This window comes from Musca autumnalis, unplaced genomic scaffold (assembly GCF_047663935.1).
Source record: "Musca autumnalis isolate F117 unplaced genomic scaffold, ASM4766393v1 scaffold_2, whole genome shotgun sequence".
Taxonomy (NCBI): Eukaryota; Metazoa; Arthropoda; class Insecta; order Diptera; family Muscidae; genus Musca; species Musca autumnalis.
In genome coordinates, this window is record NW_027411755.1 from 76,792,994 (window position 1) to 76,819,222 (window position 26,229).

General features: G+C 35.2%; 1 protein-coding gene across 1 annotated transcript; it reads right to left on the reverse strand.

The window, feature by feature from the left end:
• Positions 1-114: 114 nt before the first annotated feature.
• Positions 115-7,865, reverse strand: LOC141392272 (uncharacterized). The gene is made up of 2 exons (XM_073965223.1): positions 4,469-7,865; positions 115-257 (listed from the first exon to the last, which is right to left on the reverse strand). Exons 1-2 carry the CDS (start codon positions 7,863-7,865, stop codon positions 115-117), a joined length of 3,540 nt encoding a protein of 1,179 aa, XP_073821324.1.
• Between the last annotated feature and the right edge of the window lie 18,364 nt (positions 7,866-26,229).

Here is a 26,229-nt window from a genome sequence, read left to right on the forward strand (position 1 = left end):
GGGGGGTTTAATGTTTGTTTTGTTGGTAGGAGATTTAATTTAAGGAATTTAAGGGGGGATGATTTGTTGTGGTAGAGGAGGTGGTGTTGCTTTGTGCAGTATTTTTTTAAACCTCTAGGGTAAAAATGATGGAACCAGTTTGGATAGATTTAGTGGCTGACATCGGCATAAAGTGTCGTCGGTTTGGGTGGCAACAGTACATGTTAGTTTCTTTGATGTGGTGGCGGTTGTGGTGAAGCCACCATCCTCATTAAGTTCTGAAATGTAATTCGCTATTAATAAATTAAATTTTTCTTTAAAATTTTGCAATATTTATATTTTTCAAGTTGATAGCGTGTGATCTTCAAAAAATATTACTTTGGAGTTATGGAATACATAAAAAACATACACGGTAAGTGTATGTGTTAATATGTGTTTTTCATCCCACTGCAGCAGCCCAATGTAGTTGTTTTTGGAAAATTAGTCCCTTTTATGGCCTTGTTTGTGCATACATTCACGGAATTGTCCCTTTTTTCCTTCTTTTTGGAAAATTAGTCCCTTTTATGGCCTTGTTTGTGCATACATTCACTTGCAGGTACAATTACCTGCGCAATCGCGAATGAAGCATTTCTACTTGAGGATTTCAGTGTAACTATATAAGATCGTTACTTTACAGATTTTCCTCATTCAATAAGTGTCATCGAAAAAGATAAGAACAACCAGAGAAAAAAATTTATTTTTAAAAAAAAAATGGGAAATCAAGAACTCAACAGTGAACAAATATATAATAAAGAAACATATACCAATATTGCTAATGGAACTATCCGTCCCCCTACGATGAAGATCAGAGAAGAGTTATAATCATCAGAGCATTTCTTGGAAAAACAGCCTACATCAACGAACAGCTGTTCTTTGGAGCTAGAACACCCAATATCAACACTGTTGAGGCGTGGTGTCCGGATTCTCCAATGGACTTCGCGAATTCAACAACAATTAACCCAGACAAAGCCACTGGTCGTTTAAACGCCACAAAAAATGGTTGCAAAAATTGACGTAAAACTCGGTTTTTTCAAATATTTTTGTGGGGTTTTTTGCATTTTGATATAGTATTGTCTGTTATCTGTCATTCCACGCTGATAACGCTTCATTTGATCTACGCATTTCCACGCAATTGGCCTAAAACCCAAGCTATTCAAAAAAATCGACTTTTTTTGTAATTTTCGACTTTTGATGAAAAATTTAAATATGCGATCATGGTATAAGTAAAGAGGTAGATTTAAATGAAAAAAATCTATAGAACCCTTGTTTTTCTTGAATTCCTAAAACTTCAAAATAAAAGCAACAAGTGGGTTTGTTTACAATGCATTTTTTGAGCATTTTATAAAAAACGCGAAAAATGAATGAAGAGTTAAGTTTTCTCCACATAATCAAGTTGCGAATATGATAAACTGATTGTTTCAATGCAAATCGCACCAATTTCTTCCATACAAATGGTCTAAAAACAATTTTAAAAATCATTGAATTCGATTGTTTTTAAAATTGTTTGGCATATTATTCAAACACCACACATACATACACAGTTTGCTTATATTGTTTTGAAGTTTTAGGCATACTCGAATGACAAAATTTAAATTGCCATAAAGCTTTGGCTAACCTTTCTTATTAAACCATGTATGCGATAAAAATTTAATCATAAATGTTAGAATCATATAAAGTCAGGGATTTGTTAGGAATATAGTAAGAGTATTTTCTTAATCAGAAACCAAGGGATTGGCATCTAGGGATACAACAATATTACCCTCCAAAGTTTTTGACACTTTTAAAAGAAGGCCCGATTGCAGGAAAACTATACTTTTTAGAGAAAAAAGTTATTTATTAAAAAATGCTTAGAAAGTCTCTAAAATATAATGTTGCTGACCGCGGCAGAAGGGCAGGAGGCTTGCGTTAAACGCAAAGTAAAAACAACTACATTTAAAATTGTTTCTACAATGTGGTGTTTATTTCGCAGTTTTGCACCTCCTTCTTCGAAATCAAAATTAAAATGAATAAATTGCGCTCAGCGCTCACAAAGAAAATAATAAGAATGGAGGAATATGCAAAACAGCGGTTTACCCTGTAAATGTCAAATATGGCAATTCACAAAGAAATGGTAACACAAAAGGGAACACAATAAAATTAACATAAAATGATAACACAAATAAATTGATGACACACAGTCACTGGTCGTTCTGGAACACCCCCGCCCCCGTGGAGCGATCAGCTTCACCATCATCTAAGTCCAGAACGGCTAACTTTGAAACAGCTCGTTGGAGAACTCCTGAGGAAGTTTTCACATCAGCTCGGCGAACAATACCATCTGTCCCAGTATGCAGATGAGTGACCATACCTCGCCGCCATTGATTACGTGGCAGATTTGGATCACACACAAATACAACATCTCCTACTTCCATCGGCTTTGTCCGCTCACACCACTTTACTCGCCTGGTTAACGTTGGCAAATATTCAACAACCCACCGCTTCCAGAATCTGTCTCGCAAACTTCTAACAATTCGCCACTGCTTCTTCAGGCGGAAGATTTGTTCATCTGGAACGTTAGCTGCTGGCGTTTGCGGAAAGTTGGTTGTTCCGAGCAAAAAATGATTCGGAGTAAGAGGCTCCTCCTCATGAGGGCTTATGGGCACATGAGTCAATGGCCTAGAATTTATTATATTTTCTGCTTCAATAAGTAACGACTGCAAAATGTGTTCCTTTGGAGAGGTATCCTTCATAGTTTGTCGTAAAACTCTTTTAACACTTTGTACTAACCTCTCCCATACACCGCCTTCCGAGGGGTTTGCTGGGCAATTAAATAGCCACTCAATGCCTTTCTCACTTAATTCATGTTGAATCCGATCGGCCTCAAAAACGTCATCAAATCGTTTGGACTCTTCGTTGGCTCCAATAAAATTCGTCCCGTTGTCGGACCTGATTCTTACAGGAACACCACGACGATTTATAAAATTTCTAATTGCAATTATACAGGAATCCGTTGACAAATCATGAGCTATTTCTAAATGTATAGCGCGGATTGTCAGGCATGTAAATAATGCTACCCATCTCTTTTCAGTTCTTCGTCCAATCGTAACATTTATAGGCCCGAAATAATCAAGGCCAGTATACTTAAAAGGTCTGATGTAAGGCTCCAATCGATCAATAGGCAGTGGTCCCATAATGGGCGGCACAGGCTTGGCGTTGTTTTTTCGGCAAATAAAACAGCTGGCTACAATTTTCTTTAAAACTTGCCTTATTTGTGGAATCCAAAATTTCCTCCTTATCTCACATATAACTGCTTCATGATTTTGATGTTTCATCTGGCAATGATGATAAAATACAATAAGTTTCGTGAAATAGTGATCCTTAGGCAGAATAATCGGTCGTTTCATACTATATGGAAGACAGCTGGCTGCATCAATTCTTCCATAAACTCTCATTAATCCATTTTCGTCAATATAAGGAGTTAGATTTTCCAATTTATTTTCTTTTGAGACAGGCTGTCCCCTTTCAATATTTCTGATGTCTTCGGCAAATGATTCTTTTTGAACTTGACGGCATAATACGGCATCAGCTTCATTTAAATAATATGCATTTAAATCAGGTAAATCTCGAGCGCCGACTTTTTTGCGGCAAATATCAATAAAACGAATTATTTGTCCTACCATTCTTTTTAAACGAATATATGATGAAAATCTCTCAATGTCAATAAAATTATTTTTAAAAATTAAAAGCGAAACCTTAGGTCGCATTTCTTCTTCATCGGCTTCATCAGGATGATGACAAGTCGGGCCATAATTTGGCCATTCTTCTTCAGAACTTTTTAGAAACGATGGTCCATTTAACCATCTTGACGAAATCGAAAAATCAATATGATTATAGTATCTTGTGGCATCGTCGGCTACGTTATCTTTTGTTGGTACCCATTTCCAATTATCAATTTTTGTCGATTCCAATATTTCCGCTATCCGATGGGCGACATAAGGCTTATAATTCCTATGACTGCTTGAAATCCATTTTAAAACGGTCTTTGAATCACTCCATAGGGTTATCTGTTCTGGTACCAATTTGTGATCAGCAAGTATATTTTGTTTTATTCTCGTTCCTAATACTGCGGCTTGTAATTCCAGGCGGGGAATCGATACCCTTTTCAAGGGTGAACATTTTGTTTTAGAACATATAAAACAAACTCCAATTTCATTCTCAGAAGTAACAAATCTCCAATAGGCTACAGCTGCAAATGCTTCTTCACTAGCATCAACAAAAATATGTAACTCCAACTTTTTAGGTTTTCCGTGGGGGAAGTAAAATCGATGCAGACGAAATTCTTTAATGTTAATAAGTTTCTTTCTCCAAGTTTGCCAGACTGTATCGATGTTCTTTGGAATCTCTTCATCCCATCCACAATCAGTTCTCCAAATATTACGTAAAATTAATTTTCCTCCAATCATAAAGTTACTCAAAAATCCAAGAGGATCAAACATTGACATAATGATGCTTAATACTTGACGTTTGGTTGGTATTTTCTGTCCAGAAATAATATCAGGATCGACTTTGCTAAATTTCAAGTTAAACATAAATGTATCTGAACCCGGGTCCCAATACAGACCTAATACCTTTTCTCCAGATTCCATGGGAGCAATAATTTTCGACGACGATAAACCATCAAGTGCCAACATGACTTCATTTGAATTTGAAAGAAATCCTCTAAGCTCGAATCCGCCATTTTTATGAATTTTTGTAACTTGCTTCGATATTCTGATAGCTTCATCCACTGAATCGAAACTATCGACAAAATCATCCATGTAGTGATGTTCACAAATTGATTCTATTGCTCTGGGATGACTGTCAGTATGTTCCTTGGCATTAGTCTTCATAACATATATGGCTGAACATGGTGAGCAGGCGGCTCCAAATGTCATGACAGTCATCTCATATTCAACTGGCGGCACATCAGGGTTACAATTTCTCCATAAAAGTCGTTGAGATATTCTGTCACTTGGCTGCATTATCACTTGATGGAACATTTCTCTAATATCAGCACACACTGCAATATTCCCACGTCGAAAATTATAAAGTATTGTAGGCAATGATGAAATATATTGGGGACCTTTTAATAGATTGTCGTTTAATGAAGTCCCATTTACCTTGGCGGCAGCATCAAAAACTAACCTGAGCTTTTTATTCTCTTTGTTCGGGTTAATAACTCCAAAATGTGGCAAGTACCATTTTCTGCTCGATATCAGGTTGATATTTTCTGATGGGACCTCTTTTATGTATCCCTTGGCAATATATCCATTTATAACTTCTGTATAGGCAGCATACAAATTTGAGTCTCCTTTCAATTTCTTTTCGACTCCTTGAAGTCGCCTAAGTGCCATAGTGTAGCTATCTGGCAACTCCACATTCTCATTTTTCCATAATAATCCGGTCTGAAATCTATTACCAACTCTTTTTGTCGATTCATGAAGAATGTCCTTTGCCCTTTTATCGTCATCAGATTCTATTAAAGGAGCTGTTCGAACACCCATGTTTTCAATATTGAAGTAATCTTCCACCATTTTATGGACATGTTGATCTTCTTCCACACTTACGAAAAGGCACGACGATTTAGATGGCGATATTGATTTACAGGGACCAAAAACAACCCATCCCAATTCAGTATTACAGGCAAAGGGTCCCGATAAATTTTTAAAATTAGTAAACGTTGGCAACCCTAAAAACGCATTGTCCAAACCGATCAATAATTTTGGCACAATGTTTGAATATGGCTTCACTGGTGGATTTCGGTTGCACTTAAACGCGTCTTCAATCTCCCTTTGACTCAAACTTTGCATTGGAAGATTTAAATTTGATACTGCATAAACATTTTTCATCAGGTGGCAACTCTTTTTATCCACTCCACTCACCTTCACATTGAATGACGTCACAGGTTCCCTGGCAGACCTTCCTCCAAACCACTGAATATTTAATGAACAATTTCTTCCTCGCACTCCTATTTTCTCAGCAATGTCCTTGTCCATCATGGTTATAGATGATCCATCATCAAAGAGAGCATATACATCCATACGACACTTGTTTCCATATAATGTAACAGGCAATACACGAAAAAGTAGTTTTTTATTAACTTCAGAAGAACAGCTGAGAACATTTTGTGGTGGTTCCACATCAGGATTCGGTAAAATAGGTTGTTGAACACAGGGGGTGGAATCATGAAGCAATTTATTATGCTTACGCTGGCATCCATCTACAGGGCAGGTTCGTTTACGATGACAGTCTCGAGTTGTATGGCCCACATTCAAACAGGAAAAACAAGCACGAATCTTCTTAACTTCTTTCCATTTATCTGGTACACTCATGTTTAAAAAACGGCGACAATCATATATTTTATGCTGGCCCTGGCATATAGGGCATTGTAATTGTTGTTGGGTAGAATGTAATAAAACTCGGCGCTTTTGATCTCTATTTTCCACATCCTGCACTATGCAAATCAGATTGGCCATCTCACAAAGCCATTCGCTGAAATTAATTATCGTAGGATATGGTTGAATAGTAGTGGCAACCCTGGCCCATTCCAATTTTTTGCTCATGGGGAGCTTTGACACTAACTCCTCCAGTAATGTAGGGTTAGCAATATGTTGTTGTCCATTCACCGATTGTAAGAAGACAGCTAAATTTTTAACCTTTGTAGAAAACGGCACTAACTTTATTAAATTATTCTCTGATATATGTGGCAAATCTCTGGCTTGACGTAACTGGCTATGTATAAGCTGCTCCGGTCTACCAAATCTAAAACGGAGTTGCTTAATTATGTCGTCGACGTTATCAGGATGAATTAATAAAGACTTGACCACTTCTCTGGCTTCACCTTTGAGGCATTTATGTAAACGTTGATTATTTTCCAAATTCGTGTACCCATATGCTGCGGTAGACTGGCTAAAGGCAGTGTAAAATAATGGCCAGTCTTCCGGATCACCACTAAATTCTGGCAAATCTTGAATTTTTCTTGGTATTGTAATGGTTGATACACTTGAATTTGGAAAATCACTTAATTGTTGCGTATTTGGTAATGGCTGCCATGCCGGCAGTGAAGAAATTGAAGCAGGCCCGGCGTTGCTGCTGGCTGCAGTTGGCGCTGCTTGCAAAAGTGGCACTGCGGCAGAGGATGCGCTCGTAGTTGTAGGTATTGACATGTTTCCAAACGCTGCGGCTGCGTACGTCGACGGCGGGGCGACGCTGCTACTTGTGGTAGGTTGAAACATGGCGGCGGTTGTATGTGTGTGTGTGGTTGGCATATTTGTATAACGGGACGAAAATATTGTTGGCGGCATGTAATCAATGGCGGTTGCAAATGGCGTTTGCGAGGCTATAACTGATGTGAGGTTATGGTCACTTACCTGGGATGATGTGTTTCGGAGTGCACTTTGTAGCTCCTGGCATTGGCGGTCACTGTTGGTTAGCTTTACCTGTGCCTCCGATAGCTGGCTCTTCAACAGGTTGATCTGTCTTTGCATCTCTGATGGGCTGGCAGGCATTGGTTGGTTGATGTTACTTCCAGCGGGCTGGCTGGTTATAATATTGTCCATCGGCACTGGCATCTGTTGTTTATTTGTTTGCTTTTGTTTTCCTTTTTGTTCCAGGGAGGAAATTGGTGCTGGCAGCACTCCTTGTGAGGTTCCTGGCTGGTCCCCACTTTTATGATTACCTCCGGCATTTTGTGTGGTTGTGTTGTTTATGGCACTGATTTGGCTTGGCTCTGGCTGAGCCTGATCAGGGTGATCATTTATTCCAGCATCTTCATTAATGTTACCTTGCAGGCGAGGGCTCCGGCGTCGGGGAGGTGTGTGCTGTAACATTTTTCCAAAAATGTTCCTTATTTGTGTCCACAAAATCTTTCCACGTCAACAAATTCACTAATTTGCAATTAAATTCCAAAAAAATTGCAAATATAACAGCAGCAAACGTTTTCCAATCAGAAATGTGTATATGCAATTAAATTCCAACTAATTGCATATTACTGGCCTGTTCCCGTACTTTATAAAGTGGTAAAAGTCGTAAAAGTTGTAAAAGTCGTAAACGATTTTCATATAAATTTTGTGTACGGGAACGCAAAATGTGTAAAAGTGGTAAAAATTGTAAAAACTTTTTAGTTCTGGAACAGAGCTTACAACAACAACACCAAACTTGCGAAATAAAAAATGTTGCTGACCGCGGCAGAAGGGCAGGAGGCTTGCGTTAAACGCAAAGTAAAAACAACTACATTTAAAATTGTTTCTACAATGTGGTGTTTATTTCGCAGTTTTGCACCTCCTTCTTCGAAATCAAAATTAAAATGAATAAATTGCGCTCAGCGCTCACAAAGAAAATAATAAGAATGGAGGAATATGCAAAACAGCGGTTTACCCTGTAAATGTCAAATATGGCAATTCACAAAGAAATGGTAACACAAAAGGGAACACAATAAAATTAACATAAAATGATAACACAAATAAATTGATGACACACAGTCACTGGTCGTTCTGGAACATATAATTTTCATAAAAAATTTTAAGTTTTCTCGCAAAACAAATTCTCCTCGCTAAGTGGGTTAAACTGAGACAATTTTTTGCAAGCATGGAGAAAAGGAACAGAGATGGCGTCATGACTTTTGACACACTAAACGTCCTTGTCGATAAAGTACGGAGCCAGAACTGCTTCAACTAACCGGTATATGCAAAAATTGGACCATTTTGATTGGCACAGAGGCTCATGAAAATTACACGGCACATTGTGTCCAAGATATGATATCAAGGATTCATGCTGTAGGTGAAAGCATCGGCCCTAAAATACAGTACAACGTCTGTGATTCAGATAGCACACATAATATTCTCTTCCCGCCGGGCTTCGAAGAAGATAGAGTTTATGTCGGACATCAACTTTGGGCCTACGATGTGTACCACATTATTGTACACATTACAGCCGCATTCAAAGATGAAATATTAAGGTACGAAGGAACAGTGTTTGAATTCGCTTTTGTGGATGTCTACTGCCACAATAAAGAATATTTTGTGGATACATATGACCACGACCGTTTCAAAATGCATAGATTTCAAGAAATCTTCAATTATCAAGTTGTGGATGATTTAATGGCATTGGCGGAGATGTACCCAGGAGCAGCGGACATACACGTGTTGAATGCAACCATTACATTTGTTTCCGCCTTGGCAGCCTTCCTTAGAATGTTGTCATTAGAAGAAAGAGGAATGACTGTTGGTTATAGGCTGAAAACGCGAGCAATATCAGACCTTAAAAAATTTCTAGACGGAAGTGACTTTCATTCCAGCCGCATGTGGTCATCATCACTGTCAGCATGGAAATTTCTGCTGGACGATTACGGAATTATAAATGTGAGCAATTTGACAAAGCACTGCACAGTGGAGAAATTTTTCCACGATATAAGAAGACGGGTAGATGGTACTCCTACTGTGATAACTATGGAGTACGTTAAGAGGAGATTTGATGCGGCTATTTTTAAATATATATACCAGTAAAAAACATTCCTGTTTATCCAAACGCATGATTTTTGTATGTTTTTAAATTAAATTTGGGTTCTGCTTGCGAACAAAAAAAGAAGATACAAAACAGTTATATATGTATATGGCTATATGGATTCAAGATGATATTATGATTGATTAAAATGTCACTTTTCCTACCACACCACAACAACAACACAAACAACTACTACAACTCAACAAACCAAAGATTTTCATTTTTTTTGTATACAGTCAACCAAAAAAGTCTACATACACCCTATTAATCTCGGGTTTTAAGGGTAAGGAAGCATTTTTATAAAAATCCAAGTACATAGTTCTATCTCATATCCCTAATAAACAATATTACATACAACAGATATATATTCCATAATACGAATAACGCTAAATTCTATAAAAATTAAAAAAATAATAGGGAAAAAGTGTACATACACCCAATGAAATATTAAGATTACCGTAAAATTTATGGAATAAGCAATACAAATTTTACATTTATTGCTTTATCGAATGTCTCTGGTTGTCTATGATATATTTTAGACAAAATAGGAACATATTTGTTGATTAATTGTCGTTATTTAATGTCAGACTTCGCGTATAGCTCGTTAAGGCGGACCCTTGCAGATTTCTTTGAGTTTTTCAGTCTAGTAGTTTATGAAACCCCAGAAAATACAGTGGGACTAACAATTTTGAGATCCAAGAGCGCTATGAAGTCTTTCTTGTGGATAATATATGCTCCTGAGCTTCGCTAAATATACAAATTCCTGAGGTTTCTCATAAATTTTATAGTTTTCACAACATTCCAGGGGGCAAATTACATGCAGAAGCCTTCGAATTACCTTGTAATAAGGTCTGGTACAATCCTCGAGCATCCATTGAATAAGCAATGTAAAAGTATCCGACATTTATAGCGCTGCAAGTGACCCTAACGATCATAATACGAGAGCATACTAGTTAACAGTGTAAATTCCATACAAATTGCATGCATTCTTTGGTGGTGCTTTTATTTTGATACTTTGGAAACTTTAGGAGCGGGTTTGTAGCATAATGTTGTACATTTCTGATTGAGTTAAGGTCCATAAATATATTCTAAGGTAATTCCAAGGTTCTTGCTTGTAATTTGACCCTTGGAATGCTGTGAAAACTATAAAATTTATGAAAAACTCAGGAATTCGCACATTTAGCGAAGCTCAGGAGCATATATTATCCAAAGGAACAACTTCAAAGCACTCTAGGATCTCAAAATTGTTAGTCCCACTGTATTTTCTGGGGTTTCATAAACTACTAGACAGAAAAACTCAAAGATATCTGCAAGGGTCCGCCTTAACGAGCTATACGCGAAGTCTGGCCTTAAATAACGTCAATTAAAGCACAAATATGTTCCTATTTTGTCTAAAATATATCATAGACAACCAGAGACATTCGATAAAGCAATAAAACTTAAAATTTGTATTGCTTATTCCATAAATTTTACGGCAATCTTAATATTTCATTGGGTGTATGTACACTTTTTCCCTATTAATTTTTTAATTTTTATAGAATTTACCGTTATTCGTATTATGGAAAATGTTTTTGTTGTATGTAATATTGTTTATTATGGATATGAAATAGAACTATGTACTTGGATTTTCATAAAAATGCTTCCTTACCCTTAAAACTCGAGATTTATAGGTTGTATGTAGACTTTTTTGGTTGACTGTATATTGGTATAATACCGCTCTAAACGTATATATGACCACGTAAAAGTAGTAAATTTTTTGAAAATAGCCTTAAGTTCAGCTACAGTAATCTAATGGCCTGTTCCCGTACTTTATAAAGTGGTAAAAGTTGTAAAGTCGTAAACGATTTTCATATAAATTTTGTGTACGGGAACGCAAAATGTGTAAAAGTGGTAAAAATTTTAAAAACTTTTTAGTTCTGGAACAGAGCTTAAATTCATAATGTTCATAATGAATATGAAGGTATATACATACAGTTTGTCAAGTAATTGTATTCGAAACAAGAAAACTAAATTTTTTCTGTATTAATTTATGAAAAATGGCTAATAATTATGATAAAAATGTCGGATTTTTTGCAAAAATTCGTTGGACGACTTGTTTAAGACAAGACAGGATGAATAAAGAGAAAATTAACCCACGTAGTCCAACAAAAATAACGAAAACCAATAATGCAAGTTGTCAAATAAATGTTTTCGAAATGTTATAGAGGTTCCAAAATACCCCATATTTTCGGTAAATACTTGAAAATCATGACATTTTATGAATTTTATTCTTAACAGGGACTAACTACTAAGAAGTATCAACAATATTAGACATCGAATATCCATACTAGGGGTGTTACCATATGGACCAAGGGAGTACCAGGTCATATTACCTGCAAACAGGGTCCTATAGGTCTTAAACCGGGAATATCTGAAAACTAAGACGTTTTAAGAGGTTCTTTAGTTCACTAGGATGGATTGGCATCAACTAAAATAAATATTACCTTCAGAATAATTAAATCAGAAGGGTTGCCAGATCAACTAAAAAGGTACCAGATTATAAAAACAGTAAATGAGACCAACTGAATCCATAACCAGGGTTTAATATTTGTTTATTTAACTCAAATTGAATTAAGAGATAAGGCAATTCTCCAAAACAAACCGATATATTACATAAAAGTACAAAAATCGATTAGAAATGCATATGCAAGATATTGCTTTATATACATATATAAAGCAATGATATCGCTATCATTAACCAATTCTTAGCAATCGCAGTTTTAATGAAAGAAACTGAAGTGGATACTTTTGACTGTGATTAACTGTATCTCTTTCGATGTAATTTTTCTCATGGGCGTATGCCGTTGATCTTCTGTCATCATCACCAGGACAAATATCAAAAAAATTGAGTTGCATACTAGAAAAAGATTTAATTAAATTGATCAGCTCCAATAAACTTCCAATTATTTGAAAATTTCTTTTAAACCACAACAACAATAATTAAAGATGAAAATTTATTTGTATATACAGTATGCAAAGTTCATATTCGTACACCCCTAAAAAATGAATAAAATCGTTATTAATTCCATATTTTATGTGCAAATATGAAATAATTGATGGGAATTACCATAACGAAGAAAGATTTAAGAATAACAAAACAAATTTTTAATTTATTCCGTCATTTAGGTATAGATGGCGCCTGTGTGTGTGGCAAAGTTCGTATTCGTACAGCTATAAGCAATATATATTTGGAGTTTTTAAGGATTTTCAAAGCAAAATACCGCAGATTTTTGTTCTTTTCTTCTTTTGGAATGCCTCTGCTATAGAAATATGTACAAATAACGGTAATTTTATTAAAAATATTGCATGAATAAAAAGTAGGACGAATATTTGAAATAATTAAGAAAAATGTGCTAGATATGATTAAATATTGCAATTTATTCCCGAATTTTGGACGAAAATAGCTAATAGCAGTCCTTCTGTAACAATATTCGAATTCTAATATGAAAATAAATGTTGTCAGCGTTTGGAAATGCAATGAAACGTAATCCGGGCTTAGGTAAAGTAAACACATTTTTGGTTTTTACTGGGTGAAAATCGCACGTTTAGTTTTATATTTTACACTAAATGTATTAAAGTTTTAGAATACGGTTTCGAACATAATTTTATGTCAAGACATATCGGAAATTACGAGGAATAATAATTTTTTAAGGATGAAAATTTCCACGAAAATAATGCATTTCTTTAAAAGGTTACCCCCGTTCTTTCCTGGACAATTTACTTCATTCTTTTGACATTTTTGCACTCATTTTGGATCCTTCGATAAAGAAATATAATTTTCAAGAAGTAAAAACCATTATTTTCCCAATTTTGGCAGCCATAACCCTCGTTCATAGTAAGCGTAGAATTTCAGTCGTACGCGGACAGTATGAAAACTTGTACAGTTTCATTTTTGTTCATAATTTCTCACAGTTTTTGACATAAAATGATATTCGAAACCGTATTCTAAAACTTCATTACATTTAATGTCAAATATAAAACGAAACTTGCGATTTTCACCAAGTAAAAACCAAAAATGTGTTTTCTTTACCTAAGCCCATATTACGTTTCTTTGCATTTCCAAACGCTGCCAACATGTATTTTCATATTATACCTCGAATATTGTTACAGAATGACTGCTATGAGCTATTTTCGTCCAAAAATCGGGAAAAAGTTGCAATAGTTAATCATATCTAGCACATTTTTCTTAATTATTTCAAATATTCGTCCGACTTTTTATTCATGCAAAATTTTTAATAAAATTACCGTTATTTTTACATATTTCTATAGCAGAGGCATTCCAAAAGAAGAAAATAACAAAAATGTGCAGTATTTTCCTTTGAAAATCCTTAAAAACTCCAAATATACAGTATGCAAAGTTCATATTCGTACACCCCTAAAAAATGAATAAAATCCTTATTAATTCCATATTTTATGTGCAAATATGAAATAATTGATAGGAATTACCATAACGAAGAAAGATTTAAGAATAACAAACAAATTTTTAAATTATTCCGTCATTTAGGTACAGATGTCGCCTGTGTGGGTGGCAAAGTTCGTATTCGTATATTTGGAGTTTTTAAGGATTTTCAAAGCAAAATACCGCAAATTTTTGTTATTTTCTTCTTTTGGAATGCCTCTGCTATAGAAATATGTAAAAATAACGGTAATTCGTTAAAAAATTTAGCATGAATAAGAAGTCGGACGAATATTGGGAATACTTTAGAAAAATGTGCTAGATACGATTAACTATTGCAATTTATTCCCTAATTTTGGACGAAAATAGCTAATAGCAATCATTCTGTAACAATATTCGAGGTCTAATATGAAAATAAATGTTGTCAGCGTTTGGAAATGCAAAGAAACGTAATCCGGCTTAGATAAAGTAAACACATCTTTGGTTTTTACTTGGTGAAAATCGCAAGTTTCGTTTCATATTTGACATTGAATGTAATGAAGTTTTAGAATACGGTTTCTAAAATCATTTTATGTCAAGACATATCGGAAATTACGAGAAATAATAAATTTTGCAGGAAGTAAATTTCCCCAGAAATAATGTATTTTTTCAAAAGGTTACCCCACGTTCTTTCCTGGACAATTTACTTCATTCTTTTGACATTTCTGTACTCATTTTGGATCCTTCGGTAAAGAAATATAATTTTCAAGAAGTAAAAACCATTATTTTCGCAATTTTGGAAGCCATAACGCTCGTTTAAAGTAAGCGTAGAATTTCAGTCGTACGCAGACAGCATGAAGACTTGTACAGTTTCATTTTTCTTCATAATTTCTCACAGTTTTCGACATTAAATGATTTTCGAAACAGTATTCTAAAACTTCAATACTTTTTATGTCAAATTTAAAACCAAACTTGCGATTTTTACCAAGGAAAAGCCAAAAATGTGTTTACTTTAGCTAAGCCCGGATTACGTTTCCTTGCATTTCAAAACGCTGACAACATTTATTTCCATATTAGACCACGAATATTGTTACAGAAGGACTGCTATTAGCTATTTTCGTCAAAAATTCGGGAATAAATTGCAATAGTTAATCATATCTAGCACAGTTTTCTTAAGTATTTCAAATATTCGTCCGACTTTTTATTCATGCAAAATTTTTCATAAAATTTCCGTTATTTTTACATATTTTTATAGCAGAGGCATTCCAAAAGAAGAAAAGAACAAAAATTTGCGGTATTTTGCTTTGAAAATCCTTAAAAACTCCAAATATATAGTGGTTATAGGTGTACGAATACGAACTTTGCAACCCACACAGGCGTCATCTATATCTAAATGACGGAATAAATTAAAAATTTGTTTTGTTATTCTTAAATCTTTTTTCGTTATGGTATTTCCTATCAATTATTTCATATTTGCACATAAAATATGGAATTAATAACGATTTTATTCATTTTTTAGGTGTGTACGAATATGAACTTTGCATACTGTATAGTGTTTATAGGTGTACGAATACGAACTTTGCCACCCAGACAGGCGCCATCTATACCTAAATGCCGGAATAAATTAAAAACTTGTTTTGTTATTCTTAAATCTTTCTTCGTTATGGTAATTCCTATCAATTATTTCATATTTGCACATAAAATGTGGAATCAGTAACGATTTTATTCATTTTTTAGGGGTGTACGAATATGAACTTTGCATACTGTAAATATTTTGGCGCGTAGCTACATGCACATAAACATCTGTTCTGTTTTTTAATGGCCCCGGCACATACGGTCCTTTGAGCGTCGCGTCACGCTTTAAAAACAACAACCACATGAAAAAAGTGTAAGTGATGCCAAACTTGTTCTTGAAGTTTTCATGTGGTTGTTGTAACGCGACGCTCAACGGACCGTATGTGCTGCGGCCTTAAGAGTCTGGCCTGATCTGATGGCGATGTGTGGAAAGTGGCAGGTGCTGATTGGGAAGTGGCAAGTGCTGATTGGGAAGTGGCAAGTGCTGATTGAGAAGTGGCAAGTGGGGACAGAAGTGTTTGAAAGTATATTGGTGTGGAGGAGGTTATTGTAGGTATAGGAGGTAGGGTAGTTGATGGGAGGGTTGTTAGTGGAGTAGATGTTGGGAATGTAGGTAGGAGATTTAATTTAAGGTGGGGGTGATTTGTTGTGGTTGTTGAGGTAGAGGAGGTGGTGTTGGGGGGGTTTAATGTTTGTTTTGTTGGTAGATTTAATTTAAGGGGGGGGGGGGGTGATTTGTTGTGGTAGTGGAGGTGGTGTTGGTGGGGGGTTTAATGTTTGTTTTGTTGGTAGATTTAATTTAAGGGGGGGGGTGATTTGTTGTGGTATAGGAGGTGGTGTTGGTGTTTAATGTTTGTTTTGTTGGTAGGAGATTTAATTTAAGGAATTTAAGGGGGATGATTTGTTGTGGTAGAGGAGGTGGTGTTGCTTTGTGCAGCATTTTTTTAAACCTCTAGGGTGAAAATGATGGAACCAGTTTGGATAGATTTAGTGGCTGACATAGGCATAAAGTGTCGTCGGTTTGGGTGGCAACAGTACATGTTAGTTTCTTTGATGTGGTGGCGGTTGTGGTGAAGCCACCATCCTCATTAAGTTCTGAAATGTAATTCGTTATTAATAAATTAAATTTTTCTTTAAAATTTTGCAATATTTATATTTTTCAAGTTGATAGCGTGTGATCTTCAAAAAATATTACTTTGGAGTTATGGAATACATAAGAAACATACACGGTAAGTGTATGTGTTAATATGTGTTTTTCATCCCACTGCAGCAGCCCAATGTAGTTGTTTTTGGAAAATTAGTCCCTTTTATAGCCTTGTTTGTGCATACATTCACGGAATTGTCCCTTTTTCCTTCTTTTTGGAAAATTAGTCCCTTTTATGGCCTTGTTTGTGCATACATTCACTTGCAGGTACAATTACCTGCGCAATCGCGAATGAAGCATTTCTACCTGAGGATTTCAGTGTAACTATATAAGATCGTTACTTTACAGATTTTCCTCATTCAATAAGTGTCATCGAAAAAGATAAGAACAACCAGAGAAAAAAATTTTTCTTTTTAAAAATAAAATGGAAAATCAAGAACTCAACAGTGAACAAATATATAATAAAGAAACATATACCAATATTGCTAATGGAACTATCCGTCCCCCCTACGATGAAGATCAGAGAAGAGTTATAATCATCAGAGAATTTCTTGGAAAAACAGCCTACATCAACGAACAGCTGTTCTTTGGAGCTAGAACACCCAATATCAACACTGTTGAGGCGTGGTGTCCGGATTCTCCAATGGGCTTCGCGAATTCAACAACAATTATCCCAGACAAAGCCACTGGTCGTTTAAACGCCACAAAAAAAATGGTTGCAAAAATTGACGTAAAACTCTGTTTTTTCGAATATTTTTGTGGGTTTTTTTGCATTTTGATATAGTATTGTCTGTTATCTGTCATTCCACGCTTATAACGCTTCATTTGATCTAAGCATTTCCACGCAATTGGCCTAAAACCCAAGCTATTCAAAAAAATCGACTTTTTTGTAATTTTCGACTTTTGATGAAAAATTTAAATATGCGATAAAAATTTAATCATAAATGTTAGAATCATATAAAGTCAGGTATTTGTTAGGAATATAGTAAGAGTATTTTCTCAATCAGAAACCAAGGGATTGGCATGTAGGGATACACCAATATTACCCTCCAAAGTTTTTGACACTTTTAAAAGAAGGCCCGATTGCAGGAAAACTATACGTTTTAGAGAAAAAACTTATTTATTAAAAAATGCTTAGAAAGTCTCTAAAATATAATTTTCATAAAAAATTTTAAGTTTTCTCGCAAAACAAATTCTCGGCGCTAAGTGGGTTAAACTGAGGCAATTTTTTGCAAGCATGGAGGAAAGGCACAGAGATGGCGTCATGACTTTTGACGCACTAAACGTCCTTGTCGATTAAGTACGGAGCCAGAACTGCTTCAACTAACCGGTATATGCAAAAATTGGACCATTTTGATTGGCACAGAGGCTCATGAAAATTACACGGCACATTGTGTCCAAGATATGATATCAAGGATTCATGCTGTAGGTGAAAGCATCGGCGCTAAAATACAGTACAAAGTCTGTGATTCAGATAGCACACATAATATTCTCTTCCCGCCGGGCTTCGAAGAAGATAGAGTTTACACATAGCCCAGAAAGTCTGAGTTCACCTTACTGCTTTTTCAAAAACGATGCTAAAACTTTAATAAATAGGTAAATGAGATCAGTTTTTCTTTCATAAATATGTTATTGGCACTCTTTACTACCAGAATAAAGCGAAAAATTCCTGAAAATATATTATTATTATGAAGATAACGGTAAAAAAGTGTTACAACTGCTAAATTAGAGCCCCAAAAAGTCTGCGTTCACTTTGTATGTTGCAATAATACCGTTAGCTTTGTTTGATTTTTTTTTGCAGTTTTCTCCCATTTTTAATCAATATTGTCACAACTGGTCATTCTGTGAGGTCGCTTGCATACTTAACTTCAAAAAATAAGTTATTTCAAGAATGGAAAAAAGGGCCAAGAAATTGGCATCGATAAAAGGAAAATTCTAGGTAAATTTTGGAAAAAGCTATCGAAATATTGGCGAAACTGTAGGTAGAACATATTAGTCTATGCACAGAGTGATAATTAACTATAAAAAAATCGGAATTTTGAAGTCAATGCCCAGATCTGGACGGTCAAAGCTCAGTTTTGGACGGTCAAAAATATTATCAGAACGGCAGGAGCGTAACATAACTAGTAAAGTTAAAACAAACAGTCCGATAATTACTTCAAAAATTGTTGAAAATGTGAAAATGACATCCAAAAAAAGTATTTGTGCACAAACCGCCAGAAAAATACTGCATAAAGTTGGATATCATGGTATAGTCGCACGGCGAAAGCCGTACAGTTCACTAGTGAACCGGCAGAAGCATATTGAATTTGCTAATGAATACATAAACAAGCCTTCAAGTATTCCGGAATCAAGTCATATTTTTGGCCGAAAGCCAAAAGAAGAAGAAGGAGAAAACTCGAACAGGGCTTGAAAAACAAAATCTTGTTTTCCACTGTAAAAAATGGCGAGGGTGCTGTTTTGGTTTGGGGTGTGTAGCAGCTTCTGGAGTGGGCCAACTTGTATTTATTGAATCGACAATGGACAAGTATGCTTACCTAAACATCTTACTTACTTACTTAGCTGGCCTTTTACAGAACATTTGTTCCATAAGCCGAACTAAGAAAAAATCTCCAATCCTCTCTGTTTGCTGCTGTATTTTCCCAATCTGGGATATGTAGCTTTGTGATATCTCGTTTCACTTGTTCGCTCCAACGAAGCTTTGGCCTTCCAGATCTGCGAGAACCTCCATGCGGCCCGTATTTATACGCCTTTTTAGCGGGTTCGTCATCACTCATTCTTATAACATGGCCTAGCCATCGCAATCGTTGTATCTCGATTCGTTCAACTATATTACCTATTACCTAAACATCATGAAGCGCAATTTGAACCAAAATGCAGAAGAACCACGAAATTTTGGTTGCAACAACATAACGTTTCAAAGCATACTGCTGAGACTGTAAGGTAGGGCTGAGCAAAATGGAGAGAGAGGGAAATTTAAGAGAGAATTAATATTTAATTTTTCTTGGTGTTTCATTACTTATTTCAACATTTTTTAAACATTAATGTTGTCTAAAATCGTCCACAATGCAAATTATTAAAAAATATTAATAAAAAATTGCATAAACTTTTAATTGTTAATGGTTCACGAAAAACTAAGAGTACGTTTTCACAATTTGGCTGTGTGCTAGCACACAGGCGAGCTCACCCCTGCTGTAAGGTTTTGGATCAGAGCTGAGCAAAATCGAGAGAGAGGCAAATTTAAGGGAGAATTAATATTTAATTGTTCTTGATGTTTCATTACTCATTTCAACATTTTTTAAACATTAATGTTGTCTAAAATCGTCCACAATGCAAATTATTAAAAATTATAAATAAAAAATTGCATAAAGTTTTAATTGTTTATGGTTCACAAAAAACTAAGAGTACGATTTCACAATTTGCCTATGTGCTAGCACACAGGCGAGCTCACCCCTGTTTTGGATCCTATATAATGCCCAGATCTGGGTTTTGACGTAAAAATTCTGGTTTGTTTATAGTTAATTATCACTCTATGTATGGACTAATATGTTCTACCTACAGTTTCGCCCATGGTAGAATAAGAAAAGGTAGCAGCAATACACAGCTGACTAAACTGGGTTGTAACGTTAGTGTCAAATTTCATATGACATTTTATACATTTATTTTTATTTCGATGTACATTAGGGACATATATTTTTTGAGAAAAAAAATATATCATTCGGAAAAACCATTTCCCAGAAAGACTTCTTCATATCAATGATATGTAACCTCCTCCAAGTTCGAACGATAAGCCGCGCAGTAAATCCCCGCTTGTAGAGGCGATACAACGTTTGTTAATATTTTCCATAGCTTTTTCCAAAATTTACCTAGAATTTTCCTTTTATCGATGCCAATTTCTTGGCCCTTGTTTTCCATTCTTGAAATAACTTACTTTTTATACCCTCCACCATAGTATGGAGGGTATATTAAGTTTGTTTTTCCGTTTGTAACGCATTGAAATACTCATTTGCGACCCTATAAAGTATATATATTCTTGATCAGGGTAAAATTCTAAGTCGATCTGAGCACGTCCGTCCGTCCGTCTGTGGTAATCACTCTAGCATCCACAAAAATAGAGATAGGACGCTGAAATTTTGGGAAAATGCGTCTTTTGTTTGCAGGCAGGTCAAGTTCGATGATGGGCTATATCGGTCCACGTTTTGGTATAGCCCCCATATAACGGTACCCCCGATTTACGGTACTTTGACGTTTTTAGCTACATTTTCAGACCGATTTGGCTATAATTTGACATTTAGGGTTCTTAAGTGTCAACAAACATATATAACAAAACTTGTGGACATAGGCCCACGTTTTGGTATAGCCCCCATATAACGGTACCCCCCGATTTAGGGTATTTTGACGTTTTTAGCTACACTTTCAGACCGATTTAGCTATAATTTGAAATTTAGGGTTCTGAAGTATCAATAAACTTATATAACAAAAGTTGTGGACATAGGTCCACGTATTGGTATAGCACCCATATAACGGTACCCCCCGATTTACGGTATTTTGACGGGTTTAGCTACATTTTCAGACCGATTTAGCTATAATTTGACATTTGAAGTTCTTAAATGTCAATAAACTTATGTGACAAAACTTGTGGACCTAGGTCCATGTTTTGGTATAGCCCCCATATAACGGTACCCCCGATTTACGGCATTTTGACGTTTTTATCTACATTTGTAGACCGATTTAGCTATCAATTGACATTTAGGGTTCTTAAATGCCAATAAACGTATATAACTAGTGGACATAGGTCCATGTTTTGGAATAGACCCCATATAACGTTACCGCCCGATTTCAGGTATTTTGAGAATTTTACCAACAAGTTTTAACCGAATTATCTGTAATTTGAAATTCTTAGTGGTCACCACACCTCTACACCAAAAATTGTCAAGAAAGCCCCCATATAACGTTACCTCCCGATTTTCAGTAATTTGATGATTTTAGCTACAATATTAAACCGAACAAGCAGTAATTTGACATTTGAAGTTCTTAGTGGTCACAACACCTCTCCATCAAAAATTGTCAACATAGGTCCATGTTCGGATATAGCTCCCATGTAACGGTACCTTCCAATTTTCAGTAATTTGGCAATTTTAGCTACAATTTTTAACAGAACTAACTGTAATTTGACATTTGAAGGTTGTAGTGGTCACCACACATCTGCATCAACAATTTTCAACATAGCCCCAATATAACGATACTTCGCTATTTTCGGTTCTTTGAGGATTTTACTTAAAATGTTTAACCGAACGTAGGTCCATGTTTTTGTATAGCCCCAAAACAAACCTCCCGATTTTCCGTACCTTAGCTTTATTTTTTGGACGAACTTTCTGTAATTTGAAATTTAAAAGTCAACAAAAATTCTGCAACAAAAATTGTTCATTTAAATTCATATTTTCCTATAGCCCAGATACCTCCGAACTAGCTGTTAATGACATTTGAAGTTCCCACGTTATGTACCGATTTTCGATATTTTGAGGATTCTAGCTAAATTTTTTAACCGAATTAGGAGTTATTTGACATTAAAGGCTCCCATCAAAAACTGTCCACATAGGCCCATGTTTTATTATAACCCCTATATAACAGTACCTCCCTATTCCTAGCCCACCAAAAATTGTCAACAGTTAGATATAGGCACCATAAAAAAGTGCCTCCCGAATGAAGCATTTTATGTACATTATCTGACATTTTAACGTACTCACTTAAAGTTGGGGACAGGAATGAATATTTTATGGTGGAGGGTATGAAAAGTTCGGCCCGGCCGAACTTAATTCTTTTTTACTTGTTTTAAGTTAAGTGTGCAAGCGACCTCACAGAATGACCAGTTGTGACAATATAAAAAATGGGAGAAAACTTCAAAAAAATTAAAAAAACTAACGGTATTATTGCAACATACAAAGTGAACGCAGACTTTTTGGGGCTCTAATTTAGCAGTTGCAACACTTTTCTATCGTTATCTTCGCAATAATAATATATTTTCTGGAATTTTTCTTTTTATTATGGTACTAAAGAGTGCCAATAACATATTTATGAAAGAAAAACTGATCTCATTTACCTATTTATTAAAGTTTTAGCATCATTTTTGAAAAGTAGTAAGGTGAACGCAGACTTTCTGGGCTATGTGTATGTCGGACATCAACTTTGGGCCTACGATGTGTACCACTTTATTGTACACATTACAGCCGCATTCAAAGATGAAATATTAAGGTACGAAGGAACAGTGGTTGAATTCGCTTTTGTGGATGTCTACTGCCACAATAAAGAATATTTTGTGGATACATATGACCACGACCGTTTCAAAATGCATAGATTTCAAGAAATCGTCAATTATCAAGTTGTGGATGATTTAATGGCATTGGCGGAGATGTACCCAGGAGCAGCGGACATACACGTGTTGAATGCAACCATTACATTTGTTTCCGCCTTGGCAGCCTTCCTTAGAATGTTGTCATTAGAAGAAAGAGGAATGACTATTGGTTATAGGCTGAAAACGCGAACCTCACAGAATGACCAGTTGTGACAATATAAAAAATGGGAGAAAACTTCAAAAAAATTAAAAAAACTAACGGTATTATTGCAACATACAAAGTGAACGCAGACTTTTTGGGGCTCTAATTTAGCAGTTGCAACACTTTTCTATCGTTATCTTCGCAATAATAATATATTTTCTGGAATTTTTCTTTTTATTATGGTACTAAAGAGTGCCAATAACATATTTATGAAAGAAAAACTGATCTCATTTACCTATTTATTAAAGTTTTAGCATCATTTTTGAAAAGTAGTAAGGTGAACGCAGACTTTCTGGGCTATGTGTATGTCGGACATCAACTTTGGGCCTACGATGTGTACCACTTTATTGTACACATTACAGCCGCATTCAAAGATGAAATATTAAGGTACGAAGGAACAGTGGTTGAATTCGCTTTTGTGGATGTCTACTGCCACAATAAAGAATATTTTGTGGATACATATGACCACGACCGTTTCAAAATGCATAGATTTCAAGAAATCGTCAATTATCAAGTTGTGGATGATTTAATGGCATTGGCGGAGATGTACCCAGGAGCAGCGGACATACACGTGTTGAATGCAACCATTACATTTGTTTCCGCCTTGGCAGCCTTCCTTAGAATGTTGTCATTAAAAGAAAGAGGAATGACTATTGGTTATAGGCTGAAAACGCGAGCAATATCAGACCTTAAAAAATTTCTAGACGGAAGTGACTTTCATTCCAGCCGCATGTGGTCATCATCACTGTCAGCATGGGAATTTCTGCTGGACGATTACGGAATTATAAATGTGAGCAAATTGACAACGCACTGCACAGTGGAGAAATTTTTCCACGATATAAGAAGACGGGTAGATGGTACTCCAACTGTGATAACTATGGAGTACGTTAAGAGGAGATTTGATGCGGCTATTGAGTGCACAAGTAATAATGAACATGTGCAAATCTTATTTTATAGTGATAAGGAGTTTCCGCCATAAAGATCTTTTGATACTTAATAAATATAAATATATATATATATATATATATATATATATATATATATATATATATAATGTAAACAATAGGAAAAAATCGTTGAAGGAAACGATTTTTTGTTAATTTTAATCAAGAAAGAATGCACTTCGCTTATGAGGTTTCTATGTATGATTTTTAAATATATATACCAGTAAAAGCAGTCCTGTTTATCCAAACGCATGATTTTTTTATGTTTTTAAATTAAATTTGGGTTCTGCTTGCGAACAAAAAAAGATACAAAACAGTTATATATATGGCTATATGGATTCAAGATGATATTATGATTGATTAAAATGTCACTTTTCCTACCACACCACAACAACAACACAAACAACTACTACACTACTACAACTCAACAAACCAAAGACTTCCATTTTTTGTATATATTGGCATAATACCGCTCTAAACGTATATATAACTACGTAAAAGTAGTAATTTTTTTTGAAAATAGGCTTAAGTTCAGCTATAGTAATCTAATGGCCTGTTCCCGTACTTTATAAAGTGGTAAAAGTTGTAAAGTCGTAAACGATTTTCATATAAATTTTGTGTACGGGAACGCAAAATGTGTAAAAGTGGTAAAAATTTTAAAAACTTTTTAGTTCTGGAACAGAGCTTAAATTCATAATGTTCATAATGAATATGAAGGTATATACATACAGTTTGTCAAGTAATTGTATTCGAAACAAGAAAACTAAATTTTTTCTGTATTAATTTATGAAAAATGGCTAATAATTATGATAAAAATGTCGGATTTTTTGCAAAAATTCGTTGGACGACTTGTTTAAGACAAGACAGGATGAATAAAGAGAAAATTAACCCACGTAGTCCAACAAAAATAACGAAAACCAATAATGCAAGTTGTCAAATAAATGTTTTCGAAATGTTATAGAGGTTCCAAAATACCCCATATTTTCGGTAAATACTTGAAAATCATGACATTTTATGAATTTTATTCTTAACAGGGACTAACTACTAAGAAGTATCAACAATATTAGACATCGAATATCCATACTAGGGGTGTTACCATATGGACCAAGGGAGTACCAGGTCATATTACCTGCAAACAGGGTCCTATAGGTCTTAAACCGGGAATATCTGAAAACTAAGACGTTTTAAGAGGTTCTTTAGTTCACTAGGATGGATTGGCATCAACTAAAATAAATATTACCTTCAGAATAATTAAATCAGAAGGGTTGCCAGATCAACTAAAAAGGTACCAGATTATAAAAACAGTAAATGAGACCAACTGAATCCATAACCAGGGTTTAATATTTGTTTATTTAACTCAAATTGAATTAAGAGATAAGGCAATTCTCCAAAACAAACCGATATATTACATAAAAGTACAAAAATCGATTAGAAATGCATATGCAAGATATTGCTTTATATACATATATAAAGCAATGATATCGCTATCATTAACCAATTCTTAGCAATCGCAGTTTTAATGAAAGAAACTGAAGTGGATACTTTTGACTGTGATTAACTGTATCTCTTTCGATGTAATTTTTCTCATAGGCGTATGCCGTTGATCTACTGTCATCATCTCTTTCACCAGGACAAATATCAAAAAAATTGAGTTGCATACTAGAAAAAGATTTAATTAAATTGATCACCTCCAATAAACTTCCAATTATTTGAAAATTTCTTTTAAACCACAACAACAATAATTAAAGATGAAAATTGATTTGTATATAAATATTTTGGCGCGTAGCTACATGCACATAAACATCTGTTCTGTTTTTTAATGGGCCCGGCACATACGGTCCTTTGAGCGTCGCGTCACGCTTTAAAAACAACAACCACATGAAAAAAGTGTAAGTGATGCCAAACTTGTTCTTGAAGTTTTCATGTGGTTGTTGTAACGCGACGCTCAACGGACCGTATGTGCTGCGGCCTTAAGAGTCTGGCCATGGTAGAATAAAGTGAAGGTAGGCCACAGCTAACAGCTGATTACAATTTTTTTCTTTTTATGGCCTAATCTGTCAA